Here is a 15,625-nt window from a genome sequence, read left to right as displayed (position 1 = left end):
AATCATAAATATATTCCTTGTTTGTTTTAGTATAAAGATTTGTTTGGCTGATGCTGATAAAATAAATCAATCATTATGATAGTAATCTCAAGGGAAAAATATCGTTTGATCCTTTTTTAGGTGGTGTCATGTCTGTTTAGTTCTTTGGGAAAACGCCTTTACTGTTTGGTCCATAATTATTTAAAAATATTAAATGGACAAAGGTACCCTGTTCCGTGTTAATTTTTACTTATTTTTTTGTAGCAGTTCATTCTTCAAAATGAACTCCTATTAATTTCTACTTATTTTTTCAGAAATCACCTAAAAACAGAGTTCATTCCAGAAATGAACTCCATATAAAAACCTAAAAAACCCAGAGTTCATTCCAGAAATGAACTCCATATAAAAACCTAAAAAAACAGAGTTCATTCCAGAAATGAACTCCATATGAAAACCTAAAAAAACCAGAGTTCATACCAGAAATGAACTCCATATAAAAACCTAAAAAAACAGAGTTCATTCCAGAAATGAACTCCATATAAAAACCTAACAAAACAGAGTTCATTCCAGAAATGAACTCCATATAAAAACCTAAAAAAACAGAGTTCATTCCAGAAATGAACTCCATATAAAAACCTAACAAAACAGAGTTCATTCCAGAAATGAACTCCATATAAAAACCTAAAAAAACAGAGTTCATTTATGAAATGAACTGCAACATCATCATGTTCATCATCTTCGTCGTCTTCAATAACGAAACACGAGTTCATCTTCAACAACAACATCTTCATCACAAACCTTCATCGTCTTCATCATCTTCATCGTCTCCACCATCTTCAACAACACTAGCAGCAAGAAAAAAAAGAAGAAAAACGCACAAATCTTCATCGTTCATCATCATGTTCATCATTTTCATCGTCTCCACCATCTTCAACAACACTAGCAGCAAGAGAAAAAAAAAAGAAAAACGCACAAATCTTCATCGTTCATCATCATGTTCTCCGTCTTCATCATATTCAACAACACCAGCAGCAACAAAAAAGAAGAAAAACACACAAATCTTCATCACTAATCATCATATTTATCGTTTGCAAAGAAAAAAAAAAGAAAAAAAATGGAGAGGAGAAAACTAGATCTGAAAATAAAGATGAGGGAGAAAGTAAATCTGAGAATGAGATATTTTCTATTGATTTTTTGTACATATGTGGTCCCAAAAGGATATTTCTGTCACCCCACAAGGACAATTACATCATCCATGACATACCCTAGGACCAAACCATAATTTCTAGGACCAAACTATGATATATTTTCCCAAAAAGGACTAAACAGACACATAACTGAGTCAACTGGACTAGACACTCTTTAATATATTATTCCCAGGACTATATTTTATTTCCTACTAATCTCAATTGGGAGAACTTCTACGAAGAAGAAGGTTAAGTGTTTGGGAAGCAAGTAATTAAGAAACCTAATTTAGCAAGGGCAATATTAGTATTTAAAAAATATAGAGTTATTTTAGTTATGTTTTTCTTTGACTAAAGATTGACCTAAATTTGGTGGATTTCTTTCCCTCCTCAAATCCATTATTTCCCTCCTAATAACAGGACTCTTAAAGTATAGTATAGTTTATAAAATGCCAAATGGTCCGCGTGGATGCTGCTAGATCATAATTGATCTAGCACTGCAAGAGCTAAAAAAATTCCTAATTACTGTTAATGTAGTAAAATTTCTCTAAATGAACAAGCCTTCAAACAGTTAAAAATGAGCCAATTAGTGGCCTTTATATATAAAAATAGAGAAGAGGACAAGTCATTTCAATGCTTAAATACATGGTAGAAACATAACACCACAAAGACTCAAAATGTCAGGTTTGAACTTTATACCAATAAACACTACAAACCTAGCATCCCGCAAAGACACTAATTATGTAGATCAAGATCAGTATAACTAACTAGACACCGGGTAAACTTTAACTTCATCCAAAACAGGACCACACAGGTGACCAAAGTCATTCATCTTTGTATGGTAAAAGCTGCTGTAGAAACTTATTCGAGTTCTTGCTGAAACAGCTCTGAATTTGAAACTAACAGTCTTGAAGTCACCCTTTCCAGTGGATTCGAACTTAGCTTTTAAAGTTTCTGCGCCTGCGAACGCCTCAACCACCATAGATCCATGACAGAAATTTTCTGCGTCTCCAACTGCAAACTCAAATTTATACAGCTGTTTCGGGATTGTCCTTAGAATTTGAGCAATTGAACTTTCTCTTCCTGCAGCTAACTCGATTGCAGCAAGTCCGTACGGGACCTTAGAGTTTTTCGAATCGATGTAACGAACGGCTTTTAGGGATTCGACGATCCAACCTGGGAGTGGAGACACCTTGTCTTCCTGTTGAGGAGGGATGAGGACTCCAGTGGAGTAATCCTTGAAAAAATGTGGTCCACATTCAAATCCACCATTCTTTACCACATTACCTGCATAAACATTTATATGCGTCAGTACTCATTATAGGCGGTAAAAATAGCGTCATTATGTTTGTAGGATATGCGTTAAAGATCGCCATATTCATAATCTGGAGTCGCATTTGGTACCTGATGTGTAATGAGGAACGACGAGTTCTTTTATAGCCACATGATCGACAAGGGGGCCGCATGTAGGATCCTCTTGAACCCCGGGATTATGGAAAGTGATCTTAGCATTTTCTGATTCAGCTTTGAAAGCCCAAGCATAAGTATCACCACCATCGCTGCTGTATAGTGTCTGTAGTGAAAACTCTCCTGAACTCGGAGGAACAGACACCCTTAATACCTCATCTTGTGCACAAGTCCTAGTTGCTCCGAATGTTAAAGAATAGTAGGAATTTGGTTTAAGTTTTATGGTTTGAGAAATGTTAGCTTCATTTCCTAGTCTTACAGCATGAACTCCTCGAGGAACAGCATAGAAAAATCCACCTGGTTGAGGACCACCCGAGATGTATTCTACTAAGCCATTGATTTCCCATTTGGGCAGTGAGTTTTTCCCTATTATCACTGTTTTCTTTAGATTTGATGGTTTTGGTCCATCTTCGAAGTGCCCATTTGGAAGATAATCTGCAAGTAACAGAAACAATTGTAAATCAATAAAACTATGAAAATGTTCGCGAACTTAAATCGAAATTCAGTCTACATTTAGAGATTCAGCTAATGAGATTACCGTCAAGAAGCTTAGGTTTAGCTGCCAATGAAGGAGTAATGTTGCCCAAGAGAAGTGCGGAACATACAAAAATGTAGAGCAATATTGATGAGAATGATGCCATTTTTCTATCTATTTACTGCTGTTAGTAACTAATATTAGCTATAAGCTTTACTAAAAGAAGAAAGAGATGAATTTGTCTGATCAATGTGAATCAGATGTGTATACATGGAATGAGAAATGAGCTTCTGATAATGGTATCTTTATAGCACACTGCTAATTAAGTCGAGCTGTCGTGCATGTACACTTCGAAAGATTGACTTTTCGGAAACAATAAAAAATCAGTCGAGAAGACAGGATCACGTTTGATACCCACAGAAATAGCCGAAACTAGAGTTGGTTTATGGTTTGATAGATTCGTCCGCAGTAATCAATTAATCATTCATATTGGCTGTTTTGCAAGTAAGAGCAGTTTTTCTGTCACCAGGAGCTGATTTTATGCCAAGTCCACGACACGGGAACTATTACATGTCTGCGTAGAGGCTTAAACGTTAAACACAAAACTCTATAAGTATTTTACTTCTTTTACTTTTAAGAAATGCATATAGAAAACTATATATTGCTGTCATTCAACTAATTTTGGAGATCATTTGTAGGAAAAAAAAATAGTATTCGAGGAGAGGAATCTCATAAAAATTTCTCAAGCCTAGACTAGAAGTAGTTTTAGAGTGGTTTTTAGAATGATATATTACCATATTAAAAGGAAAGGCACCGTCCCACTCCCTTACAAAATGAAGATCGTCAGAAGTAATTATCATTATACAAATCAGACATTAATTGGTGGCTAATGAGTCACTATAATTAAATGACTCGATATGAATGAGAATCTCAATGTACATGTAGCAGGGTAATTGGAATGAAATTGCCAAGAAGCTGGGGAAGAACAACGAGCCTTCAAGTATTAATAACAGATAGAATAAACAATGAATAAATTCAACGAGAACCTGCAAGATCCAGGTGAACACCCTAGTTTACAAAACACCATGTGTGGCTAGAATTGAGGCTGTCGATGTCAGTGAACACATTATCTGTATTTGCAGGCTCCGAGGTACCATAAACGTAACAATTTCCATTTCTCAATTGTTGCCATACTAGTGTATATCGTTACTAGTGCATTAATTCACGTGCCATCCCCATTGTCAAGGAGAAGAAACGGATTAGTTTTTCCTACTTTGTCCCAGTCTAGGCAAGGCTTGCCTCTTGGAAGAGAGGGAAAACCTAGTCTCTACAAACCGTACGTTGATGGTTTATGGGCATATAGCCCACTTTCTGTTCAGGAAAATAGATGTGCCCTTCCTTTAGAACAACAGCAAAATCTGGCCAAACCCATATAGAAAGCAAGATTAGAATTTGGCGAACTGCATTGGCTGTTAGACATTGTTTAAAACATGAGTTGTTGTCCATAAAGCAAAAGCTATTATAGTTGTTTTTTTTCCTACATTCGTTGTCCGTTGAACCGTTCATTACCATGGAAAAATATACTACTTAGCATTTTGAAAATTCCTATGACAAACGCATGTAAGGAGGATATACCATAAGAACTTTCTTCAGTAAATTTTATTTTCTTATTGGCCGAATAGAAAAAGAAATAACATCCTTTCAACAACTAATTCTGAACCCTTGGATTCCTCCGTCAGTACAATAATATGAAAAATTGCGACCAATGAGAATATAAAATGTATTCTGCCCAAAGTAATATACCGCGTAAAGAGAGAATTATTCTTATTACTGATACTAGTATATCCGTCGAAGATTAATTCTTCAATTCTATCTGATAATTAAATTTCTCTGTTTCTTGTATAATTAGAAGGAAAAAGTTCATTTTCCTTGGTTCGAAAGCGTCGAGATGAAGTACGGGAAGATTTTGAGTAATCAGTTGGAAGAAACATTGCCAGATTGGGAAGATAAATATTTATCATACAAGGAATTGAAGAAAAGATTGAAGTTAATTAATCAGAAAGTTATTGAAAGAGCTAATGAAAAACTTGGAGACGATGATTTTTCAATTGTTAGTGATGAAGCAGATGACTTGAGTAGACAGGAAGAAATGGATTTCATTAGGTTCTTAGAAGCTGAACTTGACAAGTTTAACTGGTTTTTCGAAGATAAAGAACAAGATTATATAATCAGATCCAAGGTATAGATATTTCTTTTCCTTCCATTTCTACAAACAATTTCTGAATTTGATTTGCCATATGACACTGTTTTCTTCTGTATTCCCCACTAATAACGGCGTGTTAACCGTTACTTACCGGAGTGTTTGCAAATAACGGAACGGTCCTAGCCTTCATTAACATCAGTTAACCTTGGTACACGTTATGATTTTTTCTTTTTCTTTTTTGGCAGGAGTTGCAGGATAGAGTTGCAAAGACAAAGAACTCGTCAAATGATAAAGACTTGATTATGAAAGCAAGAAGGGATGTACTCGATTTTCACGGAGAAATGGTTTTATTAGAATGTTACAGTGCCCTCAACTACACTGGTACCTCCTCTCTCTTCTTTTTTTTTTTTTTTGTCAGGTGTGATTCCGACATGATTATATTCAAATTAATTTGTGTTTTCCGGTTAAGAAAAAGAAGAAAGTTTTGGATTTGAATTACGCGGTACCTGCTGTTATAATCATCTGAATTTAGAAATGCAATTTCAAAACAGGCGTGGGGAAATTTTGTGTAAATTTTTGACAAATTGTACGTTTACTTCAAGATAATTTTTGAGTTCATGTTCGTGTGATATGCTTGAACCAGGTTTGGTAAAGATACTGAAGAAATACGACAAGCAAAGAGGTGCTTTTATTCGTTTCTCATTCATCCAAAAGGTCTCGCAACAACCCTTTGTCACAACAGACTTGCTTAACGACCTCCTGAAAGATTGTGAAATGATGCTCAACCACCTATTCTCCATGGCCGAGCCATCAGTTACAAGCAATGCAGTCCATCATGAGAACGCAAATTTTGCTACTAGACCTGTTACAGCTGCCGGTGAGAATGAAAGTCTTACCGAAGGAGGGGGAGAAGAACTCACCGAAACCGAATACATGGAGAGCTTGTACTTGAGGAGCACCTTATCAGCATTGAGAGCACTGAAGGAGATACGAAGCGGAAGCAGAACCAGGAATGTTTTCTCCATGCCGCCTATGATGTGAAGAATTGTCTGTTGGAAGAGAGTTGAAGAAAATCTTATGTTTTCCTAATAGCAACAAATTAATCAACAATCAAGTAGTGAGTAATGTTTGTAAGGTACAGAAGAAATACATATGGAACATGGAAGAAACTTTTGCAATTAGCCTTCCATGGTCAATATGTTGTTTATTCTGTGATAAATAACATACTCGTATATCTTGTTTAAAGTTCAATTCCCACTTCATAGTTCTCCCTTTACTGTTTGTTTTTTTTTTTTTTTTTTGCCTATCAAATAAAGTAAATAATGCTAGAATTATCAGTCCAGTGCTCCTTTAATATTTGTTCCTACAGTTCTATGGTTTTATCTATTATTGCTAAAGAAGCGGCTGTCCAATTAAATCACCAAGCATGACATACATATCCCATTTTTGCAATATATGAAACCAACAAAGATTAATACTGCAAAATCATCTTCCAAATGCTACAAATGAGGTTAGAAGAGAAGTACTCCAAGAATCCAAGTGTCCAAGTTCAAGAGAAGTGGAACAAGTTCGATGAAACGGAGCAAAACACTCAAAAACATGAGTCGGGACAAAGACCAATCTTAACTCATCCAAATTCAGGACTTCTCATCACCATTTTGAAGAGAATTCAAAGAGGAAGAGAATGCAAAAAGAATGAGGTCATTCCCAGTTCGAACGAAGAAGTTACGGCCAAAACAAGTTTACCGAAAATCAACGTCTACGGGCTTGCGTACTAAAATCCCTGGATTTTGATGACCTGGAGCAGTATGCAAACGGGTTTGCGTACTAAAATCCCTGGATACCGGTTTGCAAACGAATTTTCATGACCTGGAGCAGTATGCAAACGGGTTTGCGTACTAAAATCCCTGGATTTTGATTTTAAAAGATGTTATGCGTACCTGGTATGTGTACCATGAAGTCCAAACATCCCGAACTACTATTTTCAAACCTAAACATTTAAGAACCTTAAACACAGATCAAGTTAGGTAGAAATGAATGATAAGCAAGGTACATGGATCATTATAAGTACTCTAAGCAGATAAATAAAAACAAAAATCTTGCTAAAGTTTATAGACATACCTTTTTAGAAGAATCCAATCGAATTCTACGGCGTTACCAAAGATTCAAAATCGTACCTGACACAATATGTGTGCCCCAATTCTCGTGCTTCCCTCAACGTATACATAGCAGGGCATTCCTTGGTGGGGATGCACTTACAACACAATCAAGATGTGTTGAGGTGAACAATGTCTTGCTCACCACAAGTGCCTGAAACAGACTTTTCTGAAACTATGGACTTTTCACCATCTATAGTTTTTGGATTATTCCGTTTCACTTTTGGATTATCATGAAAGAGATCGCTTTTAGAACCTTTCACATCCAAATTCATCTTTCCAAGGAACTCTTTAAGTTCCAACATCATGGATACTGCCTTCTCCATAGTCATGGAATTTTTTGGGAAATCATTCCTTTTTACACTCAAAGCATCATTAAGTTTCTTTGGAACCCACTTATGAGTGCGTTTAGAAACAACCAGAACCTTCTTCCCATTACTCTCTTCAAGATTTCTCTAAAGAGAATTGGATTGACTATTCTTTTGCAAGTTAGTCTTTCTCCAATTGGGAGTATCGGATCTTGTCTTCGTCTTTACGAAGTTATCCTTTTGATAACCATTACGATTGTAAAAAGGCTTCGTATGACGTTTATAGGAAAATCTAGGTTTATCACAACAATGATTCCTTTGCCTAAAGATTGGAAAGTTACAACCTGTAATGTTAAGGGAACTAGCCTTAGCATATGATCTTAGTTTTACAACTTCTTGTGATGCCCAAACAAGAACATCATGAAGTTTCTCATTCCTTATACGAAAACGACATATCCTTTCCAGGTGACCTTTATTTCCGTAATAGTGGCCAATATAAGGAATGTTCTTACCTCGATATGTATGTGCTGACTTTGGAGGTTGATATACGTTTCTCTTTCGAACTTTAACTGTCGGTGAAGGTATTTCACTTTTGTCATCAGTGGAAACCTTTTGTTGAGAAGAATCACTAGCCTTGACAAATTTTAACTCTTTGCTAATACTTGGAGCATCTATTCCCTTATAGCCCAATCCTCGTGTATCACGATGATTTTTACTTGCTCCTAGCATAGTGGTTAATTTGCTTGAACTAGTATTGAACTTTTTCAAGTCATCTTCCAATATCTTGATTTTATCAAAAGCAGCAGCTAAATCAGCCTCAAGGCGTTTTTCTCGAGCGAGATAAGCGCTTTCTCTGTTATCAAAACTTGCTTGCTGGGAGTTAATCCTTGCTTCAGTTTCTGCAAGTTTCTCTTCCAACAAGAAGTATTTTTGATAAACATTATCACATTCAAGTGACTTTCTACTCAGGTTTTCCTCGGAATATTTGAGGATCGATTCGCAAGAGCGATTCCAACCATAAAGACCTCCGTAAATCCTTTTCATTTTCTTGTTTTCTCGATAGAGGAGTCAGAAACTTAACATACACTGAGACTTCCTCATCAACATCTCTATCAATATCTGAATCACCTTCATCAGAAAGTTCATCCAACTGTTCTTCTAGGCGTGATTCCCAGTTATCAACAATTTCCACATAAAGAGAAAGTTTACATATTGACCTAGATGTGACAATTCTCTCAGGTGAATCCAAGCTTTGAAAAACATCTGGTAATTTCTGAACTGGTACGTTATTAGAGATATTATCGTCCATAGACAGATCGCTACAAACACAGACTTATGAGGTCTTAAATGTGTTTGCCTGCTCTGATACCAATTGAAAAGGCGTGGGTATAACAACCACACCGAATATTTCGTTCGACAATCTGAATAGACAAACTCCAATATACTTTCAAGAGAATCAACTAGACAGTCAGACTCAATCTATAGAAAAGTATATCAAAGAGTTATATCTCAATTTCTCAATTCAATCTGCAATCAAACAAATAGGAATTTGCGAGCCCGATTGAATAAGAGAAATAACTTGGACGGTATCACAAACCAATATCCAAGTGTCAATCAATTTAATCAACAACCCAAAGGGAGGATTCAAGAATTGATTGAACTTAGCGCACAACCTGTGATATTTCTATTATATAACAAAATATAATGCGGAAAAGAAATAACACAAACACCATAAATTTTGTTAACGAGGAAACCACAAATGCAGTAAAACCCCGGGACCTAGTCCAGCTTTGAAAACCACACTGTATTAAGCCGCTACAAACACTAGCCTACTACCAATGAACTTCGGACTGGAATGTAGTTGAGCCTTAATCAATCTCACACTGATCAAGGTACAGTTGCGCTCCTTACGTTTCTGAACCCCAGCAGGATTCTACGCACTTGATTCCCTTAGCTAATCTCACCCACAACCAAGAGTTGCTATGACCCAAAGTCGAAGACTTGATAAACAAAATCTGTCTCACACAGAAAAGTATATTGGAATAGATAAATCTATCTCCCACGGAAATACCTACGATTTTTGTTACGTCTTTTGATAAATCAAGGTGCACAGGAACCAATTGATAAGCCGGACTAATATTCCCGAAGAACAGCCTACTATTATCAATCACCTCTCAATAATCTTAATCGCATGGAAGCGAAACAAGATATTGTGCAATCACAAACGATGAGACGAAGATGTTTGTGACTACTTTTAATCTTACCTATCGGAGATGAATCTCAAGCAAATCTTAGCAAAGATAATACTCAATCACGATAGTAGAAGTAAGGTCAGAACACGCAACTACATAGAAAATAATTGGGTCTGGCTTCACAATCCCATTGAAGTCTTTAAGTCGTTAACCTACAGGGTTTTGTCAAAAACCTAAGGTTAAAGGAGAATCGACTCTAGTCGCAACTAGTATCACACAACAGGTGTGGGGATTAGGTTTACCAGTTGCTAGAGTTTTTCAAATCAGGGTTTGCAATCTAAGTTACCTTGGTAACAAAGCATTCAATATTCACCGTTCGATGAAAACCTGATTAGATTCAAGCTAATATCTTTCAAATGTTAGATCGAACTTAGCTTGTTATACACAAATGAAATGTACCTTCATTTAGGTTTGAATAATTGTATCTAAACGTGTACACTAGGTTGGCTCAACAGTAGTTAACCAAAGTTAGCTATATGAACACTCTCATATCAACCTTATTCATCTTAACCACAACTAGTTCAAATGACTCAAATGAAACTAGTTATAGAGTTGTTCAATTGTTATATTCTCATAGAAGTATACAAGAACACAATTGAAGTAAAATCGGTTTCATTCACTCGAATCAATTCATGAACATTATAGCCACGGTTTGCATAGAATGCATTCCTTATTATATAAATGTATTAGTTCATGAACAAACCGATTTTAGAACTTTAACCACTCAAGTATGCAAACAGGTACACATACTTAAGTAGCCGGGCTTAGTTTGGGTTCGCCAGTATGCAAACGGGTACGCATACTTGCAAACACAACAGAAATTCTCGGGCCCAAACCCTTCACCTGTATGATCGTTGTCGTATGCGTCAAAAATAAATTACTTTCTCACTACTCAAAATATAAAATATAGCAAGGGTAAGAAAGGATCGTTCCCACAGAGAGGATCTAGGTTGTCAAGTTGTTTCGGTTTCTTAAATAAACAATGGGGGATTTCTGATTTTTATGTAAAGGAAAATAAACTAAAATCAAATAATGAAATAAACAAGCAAATCAATAAGATGAAGATATTGGTCAAGGATTAGTTTTCATTCACAAACATGAATTTGTAACAATAACTAGAATTGATATTTAATCTCAACTTTTATCAAAAGTCCTAGGATACCTTGATCGCAAGAATATCCCGCCAATTTCCTCTTGTCATCAACAAACACATTAAAAGATGCGAAAGTGAATTCTTCCTAGAAAGCAACCTAAAGTGTAAAAGCACAATTAAGTTTAATTCCCTAAGAGCACTAAGTTCTATGAAATAAGACTAATCAATGCAAACGAACGTGTAAAAGCACTAATCCGTTTTAACAAAGGTTATGATCCACATGTGACTACTAGGATGTATCACTACAAGCAATAATCACAATTATGCTACGTGTATTCAAGGTGTATCACGTTTACGTATAATAAACCCTAAACTATCAATAGATATGATTACGAGTTCTACCAATTTGCAACTTGACAAAACTAACAATCAATCATACATGGCGATATTTCTAGAGAATCATAATCGATAATTGTGAGACAAAACTAATTTATTGAATGAAAACCCATATTTGGAAATCCAACTTATTCCTTAACCAATAATAAAATTTAGATACTCATGGCATAAGAGTTCATCACAAGAAGAAAAATAATAGTTTCCATCTTTCTAAATCATAGGCTAAAAGTAGAAGAGAAGCTAAATTAATTAGGTCTCGTCTCTGTTATATACCTCCGGCCTCCCTTCTCAAAACTAATCCCACTAATCCCTTGACAGAAAATAAGTCGACAGTCCATTATCCAGGCCCAGCAAAACAAGTCTAGGTCCAACTGAGTCAGCTACATGGATCAGTGAGTCAACTCGCCGTACTCCGATTTCGACAGAGTTCAAGCCGATTTTGGGGTATTTCCAGCCATATCTCAGGCCATTTCCTGGTCCTTTACGATCATCCATTCATGCACAATTTAATCAAGCATTTCGTGCACCATCTGTAGCTCAAACAAATCCCAGTAAACCCATATAACACACCACTTCAGCTTGCAATCTTTGTTCTCCAACTGCAGCTGCAACTCCAACACAACTACGAGCTGCACTTTATGACCATAGACTGCATCAAACTCTCAATACCGCAGCTGCACTTCAACCCATCTCTATCTTCTTCAGCAATTCAACATAAGCTCTCAGTAGCACCAGCACCTGAAGTCTCACAACTCCACCTGAGCTTCATATTCTCTGTAACTAACGGCAGAAACTTCTTATTCTTCTCCTTGACTCGAATTCCTCTATCGAACTCATGACCATCTTGATCACCATCATCGAACCGGTAACTCCCTGGAAAATCCACTTGAGGCTCACACCATCACCCTGTATCTCTGGCAGAACCCATGACCTGCAATGTCTCAACTGCAACAGCTCCTTCTTGACAGCAATTTCTCAAACCACAGACCACTGGAACTGCATCTGAAACTCCATTTCCTGCATAAACTAACCTAATGCCTCGAAACATCACTTTCAGTTCAATTGACCTTGCACATTTCATTCCATCCAACCAACAACGACCTTCTTCTATCCAACTTCAGTTCATTCGGCTGCTTGCACTCTCAATTCAAGATTGATCTCAGCTGCACAGGTCCAATTTCTCAGTTGTATCTTCTCGGAACCAGCACCTGCTCTTCCTGCCATATTGTATTCTTTCATATCACTGCTCAACCATCTCACCCTGCAACTCAATCACATCACTCATACATAGTTCAAACCGTTTCGGCTCATGCTTTTACTCTGCAACAAAACAATGCACCTACAATGTCCATTTACTTGCGATTGCAATACCGTCTCCACTGAGCCATAAACTACCCATTATAGTCCCATTCATACCACCAGAGCCATGACAGCACCACCACAACCATCACTACCTACTCTTTATCATCTGTAGCTGCAACACCTACCCATTACTGCACCAACCAATTCTTGCAGACTAATCTGTCCTGCAGCTTGAGCTACATCCACCACCTGCAACTCCATCCTGCTCAGTGACAGCTGCATTACCCTGTACCAGCCATACATCCCAGTACACCACTTAGCAATCAGCAGTGCCCATCTAAAATACCACCTGAACCACTAACAACTTGAACTGCAACTTCAATCTTTCCTTGTACACCCATGCCTGCTGGTCCATCTACTAAACCTGCAATTTCATCTTCATTCGAGTCAAACATACAACGCCACTGCTTCCCTGAGTTCATTACCACCACCAGAAATCAACCATTCAATCAGCAGCAAACCTTCATATGCTAGTTCATCTCAAGAAACTCCACTGCTGTCACAGATACACCACTTCAGTTCTCCACTGCCTTGTCCCTCTCAACTTTCCCTGTAATCTTCACTACAAAACCCTTTGTAAACATCCACCAGTTATTGCACCAGCTATCACTTCATCTCAGAAACATCAAACTCTTGAATTCTTCCTGTTGCTTTCAAAATCAAAGCAAACCCCCTTCAATCTCAAGTCAGTACCATCATTGAACAACATCAGCTTCTTCATCTTCTCTGTACTCAGAAGCATCGATTCACACAAACCCCCTAATTGCTCAACTGGATCTTCCCCTTTCATCGTCTTCAACAGAATCCATCAGCTCTTCTCGATCTCAATGTCTTCTATACACAGATTGAAACTTCAGCCATTCTTTGCCATGTCCTCGATCCAGACTCAACTGCTGCTGCTTGTTCTTCAATTTCAGAAACAAATCAAAACCCTAACTGCAGTTCTCAATTTCAAATTACAACCTAATTTCTTCCTTGTTTCTGAGATTCAGTTCAAAGACCCATTTGATTTTACCCTAATACGAATCAATAGAGCTCATTTCACGGTGAACCTCATCAATCTCTCGATCTCCATTTCCATCTGAATTCTAATGGAGCCGCCATTTCTTTTCTCTCTGAGTTAGGGAATGAATGATTGAGAAATCATTCTCTCAATCCCTGGTGTTGGTAATAGCCAAAATGTCTATAGGCACCCAGTATATCAATATGGGTCATCCAGCACTCTTCTTGTTCTGTCAGTTATGCAAAACTGACAGCTCATTATTCGCCTCCTCCTTGCGCAACCTAGCCTGCTCCAAATATCACTCGCCAGTGAATTGAGCTTTTTGCTTTCACGCTCCAAATTGACATTTTCTCCTTCTTATGCGCATAATGACTCCATTGCACCTAATACACTCAAAAGCAAACATAAGATACATAAGATACATAATTTACATGAAAACTCGCAAAGAAAGCATAAACAATAGATAATAATTAAGGTTTTTTAGACACCTATCACTGTACGCGTACGGGTATGTGTACTTAGACTCTCGGAATTTCTCAACTAACAGGTACGTATACGGGTATGCATACTATAGTTTCGGTCATGGATCACATATATGCAAGAACACATACTATGTTCATAATCCAATGATGGCCAAGTGTTCTAAACTATATTTCAATCATTGAAACTTTCTTAGAGGATGACAATAACTGTTTTCACGAACTATTAACATGAAAGCAATTTTCAAGTTATTGAAATAATCATAACGAAACATCCAAAGTCTACACTAAATGATTGTATCACACAAACCATGTAAGATGTTACTCGGCGATTTTCAGATGATCATCTATTGACTTTCGTCAAGAATATAAGATGAACTTGGTTGAAGCGAAAGCTTACCAACACATATTTCGAGAAATATGTAAGCGAGTTAAACTCAGCACGAGATCTCAGATGTGTATAATCGAATACTATATGGTAATACGACTTTTGTATCAATATAGGAGATAGAGTAGAAATAGCTAGACTTTCCAAGTGATAGTTGAGTTTTAGTCTCCACATACCTTTTATTGATGAAGTTCCACAAGCTCTCCTTAGTAGTTATTCGTCTTCAATTGATGAATGCCGTGAAGTCTAATGCTCAACTACACAATCTATCCTAGTCCGAGACATCACTATAAGTAGACTAGAAATCAAGACTTATAGTTTTGATCACTCACATTGACAAACAAGCTTGAGATAGCAACGTCTGCGAGTTCGACCGAGCAGTGCTCTAACATAAACGTGTACACTTCGTTGGCTCAACAATAGTTAACCGAAGTTAGCCATAAGAACACTTTCATATCAACCTTGTTCATCTTAACCACAACTAGTTCAAATGACTCAAATGAAACTAGTTGTAGAGTTGTTTAATTGTTTATATTCTCATAGAAGTATACAAGACACAATTGAAGCAAAACCGGTTTTGATTCACTCGAATCAATTCATGAACATTTTAGCCACGGTTTGCAAAGATTGCATACCTTATTATATAAATGTATTTGCTCGTGAATAACCGATTTTAGAACTTAACCACTCAAGTATGCAAACTGGTACGCATATCTAAGTCCCCGGACTTGGTCTTGTTCGCCAGTATGCAAAGCATATTGTCGTTCATGACCGAACTCAGTTGAAATCAGTACGCATACGGGTATGCATACTATAATTCTCGGAATTCAACTGTTGAATCAGTACGCATACGGGTAAGCATACTAAATTCCCAGACTTG

At 37.0% G+C, this 15,625-nt stretch overlaps 2 protein-coding genes across 2 annotated transcripts; one reads left to right on the top strand and one right to left on the bottom strand.

Annotated features, from left to right (window-relative positions):
- Positions 1 to 1,734: 1,734 nt before the first annotated feature.
- On the bottom strand, positions 1,735 to 3,364 carry LOC113332337. Its single transcript, XM_026578886.1, has 3 exons — positions 3,169 to 3,364; positions 2,568 to 3,065; positions 1,735 to 2,450 (listed from the first exon to the last, which is right to left on the bottom strand). Exons 1-3 carry the CDS (start codon positions 3,269 to 3,271, stop codon positions 1,927 to 1,929), a joined length of 1,125 nt encoding a protein of 374 aa, XP_026434671.1. The 5' UTR covers positions 3,272 to 3,364; the 3' UTR covers positions 1,735 to 1,926.
- Positions 3,365 to 4,903: 1,539 nt separating this feature from the next.
- Positions 4,904 to 6,584, top strand: LOC113332329 (SPX domain-containing protein 2-like). The gene is made up of 3 exons (XM_026578880.1): positions 4,904 to 5,344; positions 5,554 to 5,689; positions 5,952 to 6,584. The coding sequence occupies exons 1-3, from the start codon at positions 5,054 to 5,056 to the stop codon at positions 6,347 to 6,349; spliced, it is 825 nt and encodes a 274-aa protein (XP_026434665.1). The 5' UTR covers positions 4,904 to 5,053; the 3' UTR covers positions 6,350 to 6,584.
- The last annotated feature ends 9,041 nt before the right edge of the window (positions 6,585 to 15,625 follow it).

This window comes from Papaver somniferum, chromosome 1 (genome assembly GCF_003573695.1).
Source record: "Papaver somniferum cultivar HN1 chromosome 1, ASM357369v1, whole genome shotgun sequence".
In the NCBI taxonomy this organism is placed as follows: domain Eukaryota; kingdom Viridiplantae; phylum Streptophyta; class Magnoliopsida; order Ranunculales; family Papaveraceae; genus Papaver; species Papaver somniferum.
This window is presented reverse-complemented; position numbering and strand designations above follow the sequence as displayed.